The sequence below is a fragment of the Argiope bruennichi genome, chromosome 3 (genome assembly GCF_947563725.1).
Source record: "Argiope bruennichi chromosome 3, qqArgBrue1.1, whole genome shotgun sequence".
NCBI classification, from domain to species: domain Eukaryota; kingdom Metazoa; phylum Arthropoda; class Arachnida; order Araneae; family Araneidae; genus Argiope; species Argiope bruennichi.
In genome coordinates this window covers 19278143-19291883 of record NC_079153.1, presented here as the reverse complement: position 1 = coordinate 19291883, position 13741 = coordinate 19278143, and the positions used below count along the sequence as shown (strand labels likewise).

Genomic DNA, 13741 nt, shown 5'->3' with positions numbered 1-13741 from the left:
ATTCTATTAACGTTTTGGTGGTTTCTTAATCTATTTCTTTCCAAGCTTCCATGAGTGCTTCTTTCAAACTATTTTTACTTGTAATATTTTTTTTTCGGACTTGAGCATCCAATAGCATCCACAAATTTTCAATTGGATTTATATCCGGGGATTGTGGTGGAGTTTCAAGACGTCTTGGCGCATTATAAAGCAACCATGTTTTAGTAACTATCGCAGTGTGTTTTGGATCGTTATCTTGTTGGAATAAGAAAGTGTCACCGATACCCAATTTTCTAGCACTGTCTAATAAGTTATGCCGCAACACATCAATGTAACCTAAAGCTGTCATTTTTGTGCCAGTAAAGTGTAATTTTCCAACACCGCCATGAGCTACACAGCCCCAAACCATCACATTTCCATCACCATGTTTCAGGGTCTGAAGTACATTTTTACTATCAAGGGCTGTTTTATTTTTTCGCCAGATTTTTCGGATACTAGAAGGTGAAAAAATTTCAAACTTACTCTCATCTGAAAAAAATAATCTTTTTCCAGAAGTCCATCAGTTTGTCTTTGTATTTCATAACAAATTCTAGACGCCTTTTTCTATTTACTTCAGAGATCATTGGTTTTTTTTCTCGGAGTTCTGCTTTTTAAACCAGCGCTATGTAACACATTTCTTATTGTTTGAGCGGTCACTCTAATGTTAGAAGATGCGAGAAGGTCATTTGCAATTTTCTGAGCAGAAATTCGTGGTTTTCTAATAGCTGCTTTAGCAATACTTCGTTTATTTCTTGAAGTTAATTTACTAGGGCCGCCTGGTCTGCGTTCATTTTCAACGCGTCCAGTATTTTTATTCGATGTAACCAATAGTTGTAAAGGGTAATTTATCCATCTTTTGAATTTCGCGATAAGATTTTCCACTTTTAATAAGGTTAACAATATGATTTCTCATGTCTAAAGAGACTTCTTTTAATTTCGTGGCCATATCTCATCTTTTCTCTGCGAGTGACCTTCACTGTTAAAAAAGATAACCTTCAATGTTTAAAAAATACAAACTAACCAAAAAATTAACTATAATGTGAAAAATTACATGAAATGATAGTAATACTTACCGGAGATATAGGTGTACAAATATACTTTTTGCAAGAAATTTTCCAAGTTTGTAAGATTTAGATTTTATTTTCAATTATTTCAAAATATTTTTTTCGTTTACTTAGAAATAAACAACAAACTCGCGCTCACACATCGCAATGAATAAAATAGATGCTTATTTGTTTCTAAAACTTTAAGAAAAAGTGGTGTACAAATAATCATTTTGCCTACTGTAGCCTTTCTTGCTTCCTCTTATGCATAACCATAATTCTGAATATTTTTCCGCATTCCTTATGAACTTTATTATTAAATGGCAAAGTTGTAAGTAATTTAAAATAATAAATATTTTAATTCCATTTCAGGAAGTAGATGCCTTAAAAATGGAAATTGAAGGTATTATTGAGAGCCTTCCTGCATGTGAAGAACAGATAGAAGCAAGTTCCAAAAGCCTTGAAGAATGCGAAAAACGTTTAAAGCAAGCAGAAGACCAACGTAAAGAAATAAAGGTATTTTATAATACCGATTTAGAATGAATTCCTTTAACGTTTTTGAACAATTAACAGCTTTTCTTTTTGTTGCAAGAAAATGTTGGTGCAGCTTGAATAGAAACTAGCAATTGCAACCAATCTATTGAAGTACATAGTAAGCACAGCTTGAATGTCTGAAAATAAACTGATTTCAAACTTTTTAGTTCAAGAACAATAAATTTAAGCTGAATTTTCATGGTTATTAAAACTTGTTGCATCACATTCATCCTTGAATGCATTTAAGAGAATATCAAAAATATTTACACATATGTCCTCTGAAAATGAATGAGCTGAAAAATGTACATTAGGTTGTACAAAAATGTCATACCTTATTTCACCTATTCGGTGGAATCGGGTCTCGAACCTGAAATTCCCCCAGTTTCAAAGCCGAGATCTTACCACCAGGCCACCGCATCTCCATCTAATTTAATCAAGCTGCGAAGTATACAGTTTCATATTGAAGTTAGTTAATATTTAGTATTTATTTATTTATTTTGAAATAAGAATACTGCCAGGTGAAATATCATGTTCTCCTGCAATTTGGAATATGGCAATGAGAAAGGATGATATCCCCCACCCATCCTGTTCAGTAGTCAGTAGAGGTTCAAAAGTCTGGTATCTTTCAATTTCACATGGAATGGTATGTAGATAAGAAGTGCTATCAAACATAATGCATTTATATTAGAGAATAAAATTCTTTCTGGGATGATCTAATTATATATAATTAAAATTTCCTATAGATTTATTAAGGTAATGTGATTACATGTGGGATAAATTTTTTGAAAAACGTTCGAAACAAGTTATATTTTTGAATATTTGCATACAGAAGATTGGATTTGCATACAAAGATTACATCTATGAAAACAAAATATACCAGTTAAGTGGCAAACGTTTTTCAAAATTGGAAAAAAAAGAAAAGGGGGTGGGTCTGTTTTTGGCTAAAAAAAGTACAAAAATCTTCAGGTTTAGAGGTTTATCAAATAATTTGTTTACAATGTTGCAGGTGGCTTAAGAAATATATCATATAGTTCTTAAACTAAAATTAAGCCGCATTTGTATAAATTCTTTAAATATCGGAATTCAACCGATAAATAACAAGTAATTTTCAAATTTTTTCACATTGTGGAGCACTGTAACATTTATAAAATATTTCTAAATAAGCAGATTATTTATTTTCATATTCAGGAACTGTTGAACATATAGAGCAATTATTATACCAGATTTGAAAGAAAAAAAAAGCATTAGTATTTAACTTATGAGGATTTTCATCAGAAAATTCTGTCAAAGATTAAAATTTGTGAAAAGAGTATCTAAAGGTGCAAAATAGCATTAAATGTACGTAAATGAAAATATAAAAATTCGTGTAACTTCCCTAAAAATAGACTTAGATGCAAAATTCTAATGGTTTTATTTAAAAAAAAAAAAAATCCTAAATTTTTAAAAATATTATAATTTCACCAAAAATTCGCTTTTAAATATAGTCGCCTACCGTAAGTAGTACAAAACAGTGTTATCCTAATAAAATCCCTTCTTGAGTCGGATTGTAAAATGGATGATATTAAGTATAAGACTATGGGCAGTAAGGTAAATTTCAATTACTCCATGGAAGTTTAGAATGAGAATGAGTTGTTATATTGTTAATATAATTTACCTAAATCTTATTAAAAAAATTACAGATAAAGCATTTAGTGTAAATAAGTATTTCAGAAAATAGCAAGAATTAAAGCTAATTGTAGATACTTACGGTGTAAATTTGACAAAACCATCTCTAACATGGTTTTATTGCTAAGGCGCCCTCATAGAAATTCTACATTTATCTAAAAATCATAAGGAAATTATAACTCATCATCATCTTTTCTTTAGATAGGTTCTGTGGGCCTCCGTAATTTAATCTGTGACATTAAGGTAAAATTTTTAACTTCTATATTACTAATGTTATTGTACTTAAGGAATTGGCAAACCATAATTATGTAAGTAGCTACATTAATGATCACAAACATCAATCATTATTAAGGATTTATTCATTTTCATTTAAAAAAAATTGTCTTTTGCTTCAAGGGCATCATGGATGATTTATATTCTTTTATTTATTATAATTTCAGTTAACAAAGAAATGAATTTTACATTTACTATGCAAAGAAATTTTTAAAAAGAATTTTGCTTTTTTATTGGAATTTTCAGAATCAATCAATTTTAAACAACCAGTCAGCTCACTTACTAGCTTTAAAATACTAATATTTTCCCCTTTTGCACTATGTTAATTTTTATCCAAAGATTGAATTTTTTACAGATGTAATCTTAAATCATGTTCTCATTATTCTATTTATTTTTCCCCTCAACAAATACTTTAAAATTATTTGTTTTTATAATTTTCTTATATGCTAAAAATTTTTCTCAAATTTACTGTTTATTTTGCTGACATTCTTATGCAATATGCTGTTGATATCCTAAATAATTTCAAGATAAAGAAGTTCATCCATGTACTTCTCATTTCTTTTTGTTTTATTTTTTAATCAATTAAAAATATTTTATTCAGCAGCATTTTTAATTGAACTGACGAACAAAGTAATAGTAATTATTCTAAATTCAGTATTTGGAATAATGACGATTTATATTATATCAGATTTTATACTTCAAATTTATATCTGAAACTAATCATGGGAGACTGACATATAGTTTTGCTCTTACAGCACAATGTTTAAATGTACATTTATTGAGCCATTTCAAATACAAATCAGAGAGGGAAGATGATTACATAATTTTAACTTTTTTTCCTCGCCAATTTGCGTTTTTACAATTTCTGCTAAAACTTAATTAAACGATTCAAAAAATATTTTAATTTTCAAATCATTTTTCTTACATAGCTGTGTTCAATTCTTTATTTTTAAAAATGCAAATTTCATTATTTAAAGTTTGTATGTTTCAGATTATATGATTTGTAAACAAATTCTTTTTATTAAATAAAAATATTTTTTATTTAATGATATATTTTAAACATTTACTTATTTAAATTATGTTCTCATTTGTAATTTAACTAAAAAAATAGTTTTAAATTTTAAATATCTTTTTATGAAAACAAAGCTCTAGTCATTTTTTAAGTAATTTGTGTAATCAGATTGTTTATGTGAATAGAAGGACATTTAAAATTTTTCCTATGTTTTCAGAGTTTGAGTATAAGTTTTAAAATTTCCATGTTTATCAAATAAAAAAAAAACTATTTAAGATAAATTTTTATTAAAACAAAATAAAGATATTTTGATGTAGTTTAGTGTTTGGCAGCAAATAATATTTAAAGGGTTTAGCTCATATCTGGAACTTGAAGCAACTTTAGATAAAGTTGGTTACATTTTTAAAAACTTTATTAAAAATAAAATTATATGCATTATAGTATAAATTATCTTAAAGCACAAATTGTGCCATTGACACTTTAAATATCTATAACATGATCAATAAAAAGCATCAGTGTTTCATATTTTATTTTAATGCGTGAATTACTGCCTTCATTAATATTTTAAGTATCTTATGGATTCCATTGGGGGCATATTTTGATTGAATTTTGGTAGGAATATAAAACAAAAATTGAAAATGAGTTCCACATTTCCATTAAATCTCAATCTGGATTTTTTCTTTCCCTTATTATATGTGTGAAGACACTTGAAACACTAATTATAGCTCGAAATTAGCTACAATTAACAAATTGAAATAAATTGTTATTAGTATAGCAAAACATGTGCTATACTAATGGTTTTGATGCATTGACTACTTCTGATAACTGAGGAGGTTTTGCATTTGTATTATTCCATGCTCTCTAATAACCAGGGAGTTTCCATAGTTGCTAGAGATATTAGGTTACAGCGGATTTACAGCTATATAGTGGAATACTACAGGAAATGCGGAAAATGCTGTCTTTCCTAAACCTTGTTCAATAATTCAAGCAGTGATTTTTTTTTTTTTTTTTTTTTTTAAGCATAGTTAGGGTGGGGATTTTTAGCATGGAGGCAGAAACACTGAAGTCCCCTCTTATTACAAAAATGTAAATGGGTGTTTATTATGATGTTAAACTGAGCAATGATGACATTAAAAAAAAAAATCAAAAGTGTTTGTTATTTAATGAAGAATAAATTATAAATGTCTAACAAGTAATTTGTTTGATTAACAAAATAATATTATGTCATTTTTTTTATATTTCACTTATATATTTAGTCATTAATTAAGATCTGTTCAATAATTTTAAATAATGAACATTTGTTTTAATTAAAATGACTTGGTAACCAGTGTTGGAGAGTATGTTTGTTATTCGTCGCAAGTTCTGAAATTTAGAATAACTTTTTCATGTTATGGCTATTAAAAGTATATGATGCTTCACAAGAAGATATAAGTTAAACGATGTTTCTACTGATTTTTTTTTAAACATAAGATCATTTGATGTATTTTGATCTTTGCATCAACACTTTTTTAAAAAATCTCATATGCATCAACACATTTTTTAAAAATCTAATATATGTTTTTGATTTTATAATGCAATTATTTAATCAACTTCTAATTTAGCATGGCATATATTGGAAAACTTGGTCATTGTTTATGTGTTTGTTTTGAATAGGATATTGTTGCAAGTCTTTCTGAGGAGTTGAAAAAACAGAAAGGAGTTTTGAAGTCTCACAGTAGTGAAATTGGCAAGATAAATAAAGAAAAAGAAGCCATGAGCAAAAAAATTGCCAGTACAGAATTGCAGATGCAACAGTTGGAACATGATATTAAGAACTGTGGTGATAATTGTGCAGAAGCTAACAAAAAGGTTAATGAATATTTCTTCCTTAATTTCTGAAGAATGCAAATACATACATTCTTATTAAGCTACTGTAAAGAATGGTGTTTTTTTTCTGAAATAATAATATAAAATTAATTAAATGCATAACTATTTGTGTAAAAGCATCAAATTTTAAATCCCAAATAGAATGAGAAAGTCGAAATCAGTAACAAGCAAACAAAAAGGAGGGGGAAGAGAAATATTTAAAGTATATTGAATTCTTGATCACTTGATTTATTGTATGTAACTGAGGGTTGCATGAAATAAATGTAATAATCTAACTAGTATTTGTTTTAAGTTAATGCCAATTAATTGTTTGTTATATAATATTTGAGATTTAAAATTTGATTCTTTACCACAAGAGTGGAACAATGAGTAGAAAATTAATTTTTTCCTATTTTTTCATCATTCTCTTCTGTAGTGCTTTTGTTATTTTTTTTTATCTGTTATGATAAATATTTTGTAGGTGAATTCTTTCTAAATTTCAGTTGGTTATTTATGTATTTTCTAGCTTATTATATCATACTTATGCACATCTTGAAAAGTTTGTATATTTTATTTTGTTAATGAATATAATATATGTATTTTACTAGTTTTTTTTTTCTTTCCTTATATAAATTCTCTAATTTGGAATTTTTTTATTTTACCTAATGATGTACTAATTAGCATGATAGTGTGTTAAAAGGCAACATAACTTGTGTTTAATGATATTTTTAAAGGAATTGTGTGTGTGTGTGTATGTATATATATATATATATATATATATATATATATATATATATATATATATATATATATATATATATATATATATATATATATATATATATATATATATATAATAATTGAGATAGTTATCACATTTTATTTTTAAAATTTAGTTGAAATATCTTTTGGAGAAAAACAAGTGGATTGAAGGACAGAAAAAGTACTTTGGTGTTCCAAATTCTGAGTTTGACTTTTCTTCCTTTAACCCAAAAGTTGCTATTCCTCAACTGAAAGAACTAGAAGAGCTGAAAGAAAAGTTGCACAAGAATGTGAACATGAGAGCACAAAACATGTTATCATCTGTGGAGGAACAGGTATATTTTTAATGTGTTTTAGATATAAAATAACACTTATTTATTCTTTGCTGGTTATGTCATTCAGAAGTGTTAAGTATTCCAATATTATTCGAAAGAATTTAGAAATATAAGAGCAGATACCACTATGAACTTTTTATGAATTAAATGTTTGATTTTTTTGAGCAAAATATTTTCACTAAGTTTCTTTAAAAAGAAATTGAATGGGATTTCGAGAACAGGGAAAATGATATTTGATGGCTATTAAATGGAACCATTTATAATTTTAATATTATTTGAAAATTGTCTATTCTATTTATAGTAAGATGGCAATATTTTTTTTTCTAAATGGTAATTTTAGGAAGATATTTTAAACTTTAATGAATTGACACTGATGCAAGTACTTGTGGAATTTGAGCTATTTCATTTTGATGTATGAGATATTTTTTAAAGTTGATAATTTAATATAGCTTGAAATTTCAAATGCATTTCAAGAATACACATTCAATGTTCTGTTATTCTTTGCATAAATTATAAAATTTTTATCTGTTTCATCAGTTTTAATGCTTTGTAGTGTAGGATTGAAAGTAATCTCGTGGCAATTGATTGTCCAGTTCCTGACTGCGGTAATAAAATAATTGCAGATATCCAATGTCAATATGTAAAATTTGCATTGACAATGTAATGAGTGATAGCAAAATGTAAAAAAAAGTGAGTTTGTTCTAAGAAAATATCCATAGGGAATTGTCTCTGATTAACCAACCTACATCCATTATTCAGAATGTAGTGGTTGTAGTTAATAACCCAAAATCATGCCAACAGGAAATGCACCATTTGTTTGTGGGCATCATAATTTATATAAATTTCAAGGTTAATTTTATTTCAAATTGTTCCAAGAATTTTTACATCGATAAAAAGTTTTTTTAAAAAAATCAGTTGTCATATTGGTTTAAGGTGATATAAAATTGCATACATGCAGTTGAAATTCAAAATATATTTAGAAGGCATTTAATTATCTGATGTGTATTCTTGATTTACTACTGGATGCATACTGCATTTTTTATCTTCTGAAAAAATTTCTGTAACCATTTAGATGCTGGTGAAATAAAAATAACCTTGAAGAATTGACAAGATATTCAATAACTTGTTCACTATTATTCACTAACTTGTTTCAGATAGCAAGAAAATTATGCATAAAAAAGAATTACTCTACCATTAAGTAATTGAACATCTGTGTTACAAGAAATAAACACAATTTATAGTTCAATTCACTAGTTGGTAGAACCTCCAGCTGAAGCAATTACAGCCTTAATCCTCCGGGGCATATTTTCCTTAAATGTTTGGACAGTGGTATTTTCTTTCACTCAGTGTAGAGAAGACATGTAAGTTCTTTCACCGATTTTGGCCAGTTGCTGTTCCCCTTAATTTGGCTATTCAACTCGTCCCGGAGGTTTCCTGTAAGATTCAAGTCTGGACTCTGAGCAGGCTAGTCTAGTCAGTTCATCCTATTCTCATCATACCAATCCATGGTGGACCTTGCAACATGACAAGTGGTGTTGACATTCTGGAAATAACTAACTGTCCAAACTGTTGAATTGCCACAGCATAGGAAGCACATTATTATCTAGAATAGTAGAATAGGATTTGGCATTGAGCTTATCATGAATTGGGTCGAATTATCAAGGGCTTCCATACTATGAGAAACATTCCCAGACCATAATTACATTTGTCAAATTTTACTGTAGACACAAAGCAATCTGGCAAAAGGCATTTTCCATGCATATGTCAAACCCATGTCCAAATTGCCATCCAACAGGTAGAGATTGCACCTTTTCCAGTTTCAACATGCCTTGCAACATCTCATTGAAGCAGCGCAGTTGGATTTTTTTAATCAAATGCTTTGGCGGAAGGGCAGTATGATCATGAAAACCTTCAAATGGCATCATCCTGGCAGATAGTATTTATCAAAACAACAGGCCTGGGTGCTTTTTGGAACTTCTGGAGTATGTGAACCATTGGTTTGGTGTGTTTTTCCAAATTTCGTTGGACATCATTCTTTGGTCTCTATATCTTAGTTTTGTGGGCCTGCTGGGTCGAGGCACATTCTGACAATCACCACTTTCGATTTCATAATCACTAAAGCCATTGTCAATTTTGGAATGTTTAAATCATTAGATATATCCCTTAAGGATCGGCCATTTTTATGATATCCAAAAATTATGCTTTTCACGAAGTCAAACAGCTCTGAATTTCATGGCATCTTTCATGTGACTAATACCAATGTTTCCTACACATCCGCAGATATCTTCATTTGTTTGGTTGTCCAAATACTTATTGGTAGATAGTTTGTGTGTATATACACACAAAGTAGAACTTACTTTAAAAAAAAAAAATCCTAGTTTGTGTATGCTTGTATTTTTTGTTATTGTGCATTGCTGTCTTCATACTTAGTTTGATTCAATATATGTTCTATCCTGCAGTATGACAATCTAATTGGTAAAAAGAACATTGTCATGAATGACAAAGCATCCATAGAAAACCTCATAAAAGAACTGGATGAACAGAAGAAAGTTGCTGTTGTACGTGCTTGTGAAAATGTCAACAAAGTAAGTGATATTTTAGTTTAACTTTCTGAAATTGAATTTACTATGACTAAAAGTTTCAAAAGCAATGCAGCAATAATATTTTCCCCCTTCTTGTATGTGTTTTAGTATTAATTGTCATTTTTTTATGTAGGATTTTGGTTCTATATTTCGAACCTTGTTGCCTGGCTCACAGGCAAAGCTTGTGCCCCAACCAGGGAAAACTGTCCTTGAAGGACTGGAGTTTAAAGTGGCATTTGGCGATATTTGGAAAGAATCTCTTAATGAATTAAGTGGAGGTCAAAGGTGAGTAATTTGACATCAGTGTTTAAGTAGATGGCATTCTTATCCTCTCTCCTATATTTTGTCAAATTAATTTTTTCATTATTTTTATTCTTTACAATATATTAATGCCAAAAGAATATGAAATTAACTGTAAAAGAGCCTCTCCCTCCTAAGAATATCATGCTAGAATAAAATGAGTTTGTACCACATTTTAATGCTTTTGAAATAAAATTGCCTATATGAATGAAAATTGCAAATGAAAATATTTTACTTTGATGCTTTGTTTAAATACTCCCTACAGTTTCCATAAAATGTGAAACATTTACTACATCAGTTATTGCATTATTAATATTATTTAATTGGATTTTCATCTGCAGCTTCTTTAAAAAAGTTGCTAAATTTTAATATCAGCTTATATCTTTCCCCCTTTCCCCAGTTGCGAGTAGGTTTTCTCAATGGTGTGTGTGTGTGTGTGGGGGGCTTAAGGCTTGCCAAAATGTTATGTTAAACAACTAGCATTTAAGAACAGAAAAGGCTGTATCAAATTAAAGGTTTGATTGAAAAAAGATGTTGGACTTTCACTCAACTGCTCATTTTTACAATATGCATGAAGATGAATAAAGTTTAATAAATACTTTGTATTACCAACACCAGTGTAAATGGATTTTAATTTTATTAAATATTTTGAGATGCTTATTTTCATAAAGTGATGGGAAAATATATAACCAGTCAATTTTAGCATAGGAATATTTTACAGAGTGCCTTTCTTCATATTTTTGGGTTAAAATACCAACTTAACAATATCTTAGTTACCCTAAAATTCTGGATTTTCTTTTTTTACATCTATTCTAATGTCAATTTTATAATTTCTATTTAATAAAAAAAAAAAAAAAAATTATGGTAGAAGTTTGTTCTATTTTAGCATTTTTATTTCCCCATTCTCCTGCTAGTTCTTTTAGATTTAAGAATCTAGATTTAAAAACAAAAATTGCCTTAATGAGGTTTTTATAAATTGGATTTTCTTTTTAGAATAGTGTTCTGTAAGTTATATAAAATTTATTTTTGCTTTTTGGGTGTTGTAGTGTCAGAATTCTAATTCTTTAATGACTAGCCTTCTGGAGCTACAGTAATATAATGTATCCATAATTATTAAATTAATTACTATTCCTAATTATGTTCTTTAGAGTGTTTCTCTAACACTTTTGTTTCTGTTTAAAATAGCCTATGTGACATCACCTTGAGATCCATGCCCATTGTTTTAATCTGTCTACATATGTGCCTACTCATATCGACTGTTATTGCAACTCTTTCTATCTTTTTTGGTTGCTTTTTGAAGAATTAAGATTTTATACTACATTGAAAACTGAAATTATTTATCATTATATTTTTAATCTAGGTCACTTGTTGCTTTATCCCTTATTCTGGCTCTGTTGCTGTTTAGTCCTGCTCCCATATATATTCTAGATGAAGTAGATTCTGCACTGGATCTCTCTCATACACAAAATATTGGAAAAATGCTAAAGATGCATTTTAAAGCTTCACAGGTGAGATACGCTTTTTTTTTGTGCTAACTATTATTGTGCTTTAAAAATTATGCTAAAGGAGGAAAAATTATGGAATTTTGTCAATATATGGTGAAAATATCCTTCTTTCTTTCTCTTTGTCTCTATTATTTTCTTAGTATTTGCATACCAAGTATTTCAAATTATAAAATGCAAAGTACTAAAATTGATATAAAGAAAAAGAGGAATATGAAGATGATTAAAAAAATGGCATATAGTATTTGTCAACAGATTTTGAGACGACCACATTTCGCTGATTCCATCTCATTAAGGGGTGAGACGCAGAACAATGATCGCATTTCTGGTATTTTTCTTTGACCTTGGATTTCCCCCCATTAGATATTTTTTAGTTCAATTTTTTTTTTTTTTTTTCAGGTGTATGTGAGTGTTGTGTTATTTCTGACAGCATTTTATTTTAACTGAAAATTTTGTATTGATATGGGTAGCCAAAAGTGGTAAAAAAAGCTTTCAGAAATGGTATGAAGAAATTTTTACATAATATCATTAAATATTGTGACCAAGAAGCAGAAAACGAGGAATTAAAATATTGTCAAAAAAAATTTAATGGCATATGTAAAAGAAGCATTTTAATATAAAAAAGATCATTATTTTGTAAAAAAAAAAGTTATTAACATAATTTTAAGAACAGAATTTTTTTTATTTATTCTTCATAATTTAATGTTTATGCACCTTACATTAAATAAAAATTGCTCTAAAATATTTTAATGTGCATTAGTACCTTTTTCCTTCTGTATTACTTAATTATTTGTAATGTGTACATCTCGTAAAACAGCGAGTCTTCATCGTTAAATAAAAACATATTCTCATTTCATCTTTCCTCTCATCCCTATTTTGTCGAATTAAACCCATCCCAACGCATGCGCAAAAGCGCTGAGGGTTTTACAATCCATTGTCAAACATTAAGTGTCCGTAAAAATTTGAAAGTAAACAAAGATAATAAAACAAAAGCAGTCATTAAGAAAATAATAGAGGATTTTTGCTTTAACAATATTTTTCTCCACTTCACAATATTATTTTTGCAAAGACTAAAGAGGTTTGTGGTTTCATAAAGCGTAAACTGTATTTGATATTTATGATACTTTCTAATGCTTACCCCCCCCCTCCCATTGTAATCAACTATTTGAAAATCTTAACCTGCATCACTGCAAAATCATTTGATCATATAATGAGTTTAAATTTCTTTTCTTGTTACTTTACCATTAGTAAATTATTTTAATTTTTATGCAGTTTCTTATTTAAATTCTGCAAAATATATTTAAAATATTTACATCTTGCTGTTGGTTAAATCTTTTAACTCTTATAATTTATTAAGTATATTTTATAATAGAATTGTATAATTTTTCCTTAAGATTTCATTAGCTATTAATGTGTTATTTTTCTTTATTATTTCCAATTACTGGCTATTGAATTTTGCAATTTTTATCACTGTTTTTTTTTTTTTACCGAGAGAAAAATATTTAAATATTTGTAAATATAATTTCCATGTCTTTCTATTTTTAAAGTACTGTATGAGTTATGAGTGTTTTATTAAATATTTTGCAAAACATATTGGACACAGTTGCAGATAAAATATGTTGATGTGTTGAAACTCAGAGTTCTATTATTAAACCAGTTACTTCAGAAAATAGCAACTTACTCTAGATGTAGGCATAAATTAATGAAGAACGAGGTAGCTACATAAAGGCTTGAAATAAAATAAAAAGTATTGCTAACTATCAATAATTCAGTTGTGAAATGAAAGTACAGTTCATATAATTGGTTAGCAAAGACTTTTTTTTTTTTTTGATAACATCCTTAAGTAATAGATATTGAGATCTTTTGTTGT

General features: G+C 28.2%; 1 protein-coding gene across 1 annotated transcript in view; it reads left to right on the top strand.

Moving 5' to 3' along the window:
- The window catches only part of LOC129963602 (structural maintenance of chromosomes protein 2-like), a 55135-nt gene that overhangs the window by 38054 nt on the left and 3340 nt on the right, over nt 1-13741 (top strand). The window contains exons 17-22 of the mRNA XM_056078071.1: nt 1434-1577; nt 6199-6393; nt 7287-7487; nt 9947-10072; nt 10203-10354; nt 11730-11877. Coding sequence (XP_055934046.1) covers nt 1434-1577; nt 6199-6393; nt 7287-7487; nt 9947-10072; nt 10203-10354; nt 11730-11877 — 966 coding nt within the window. The remainder of the gene's footprint in view (nt 1-1433; nt 1578-6198; nt 6394-7286; nt 7488-9946; nt 10073-10202; nt 10355-11729; nt 11878-13741) is intronic.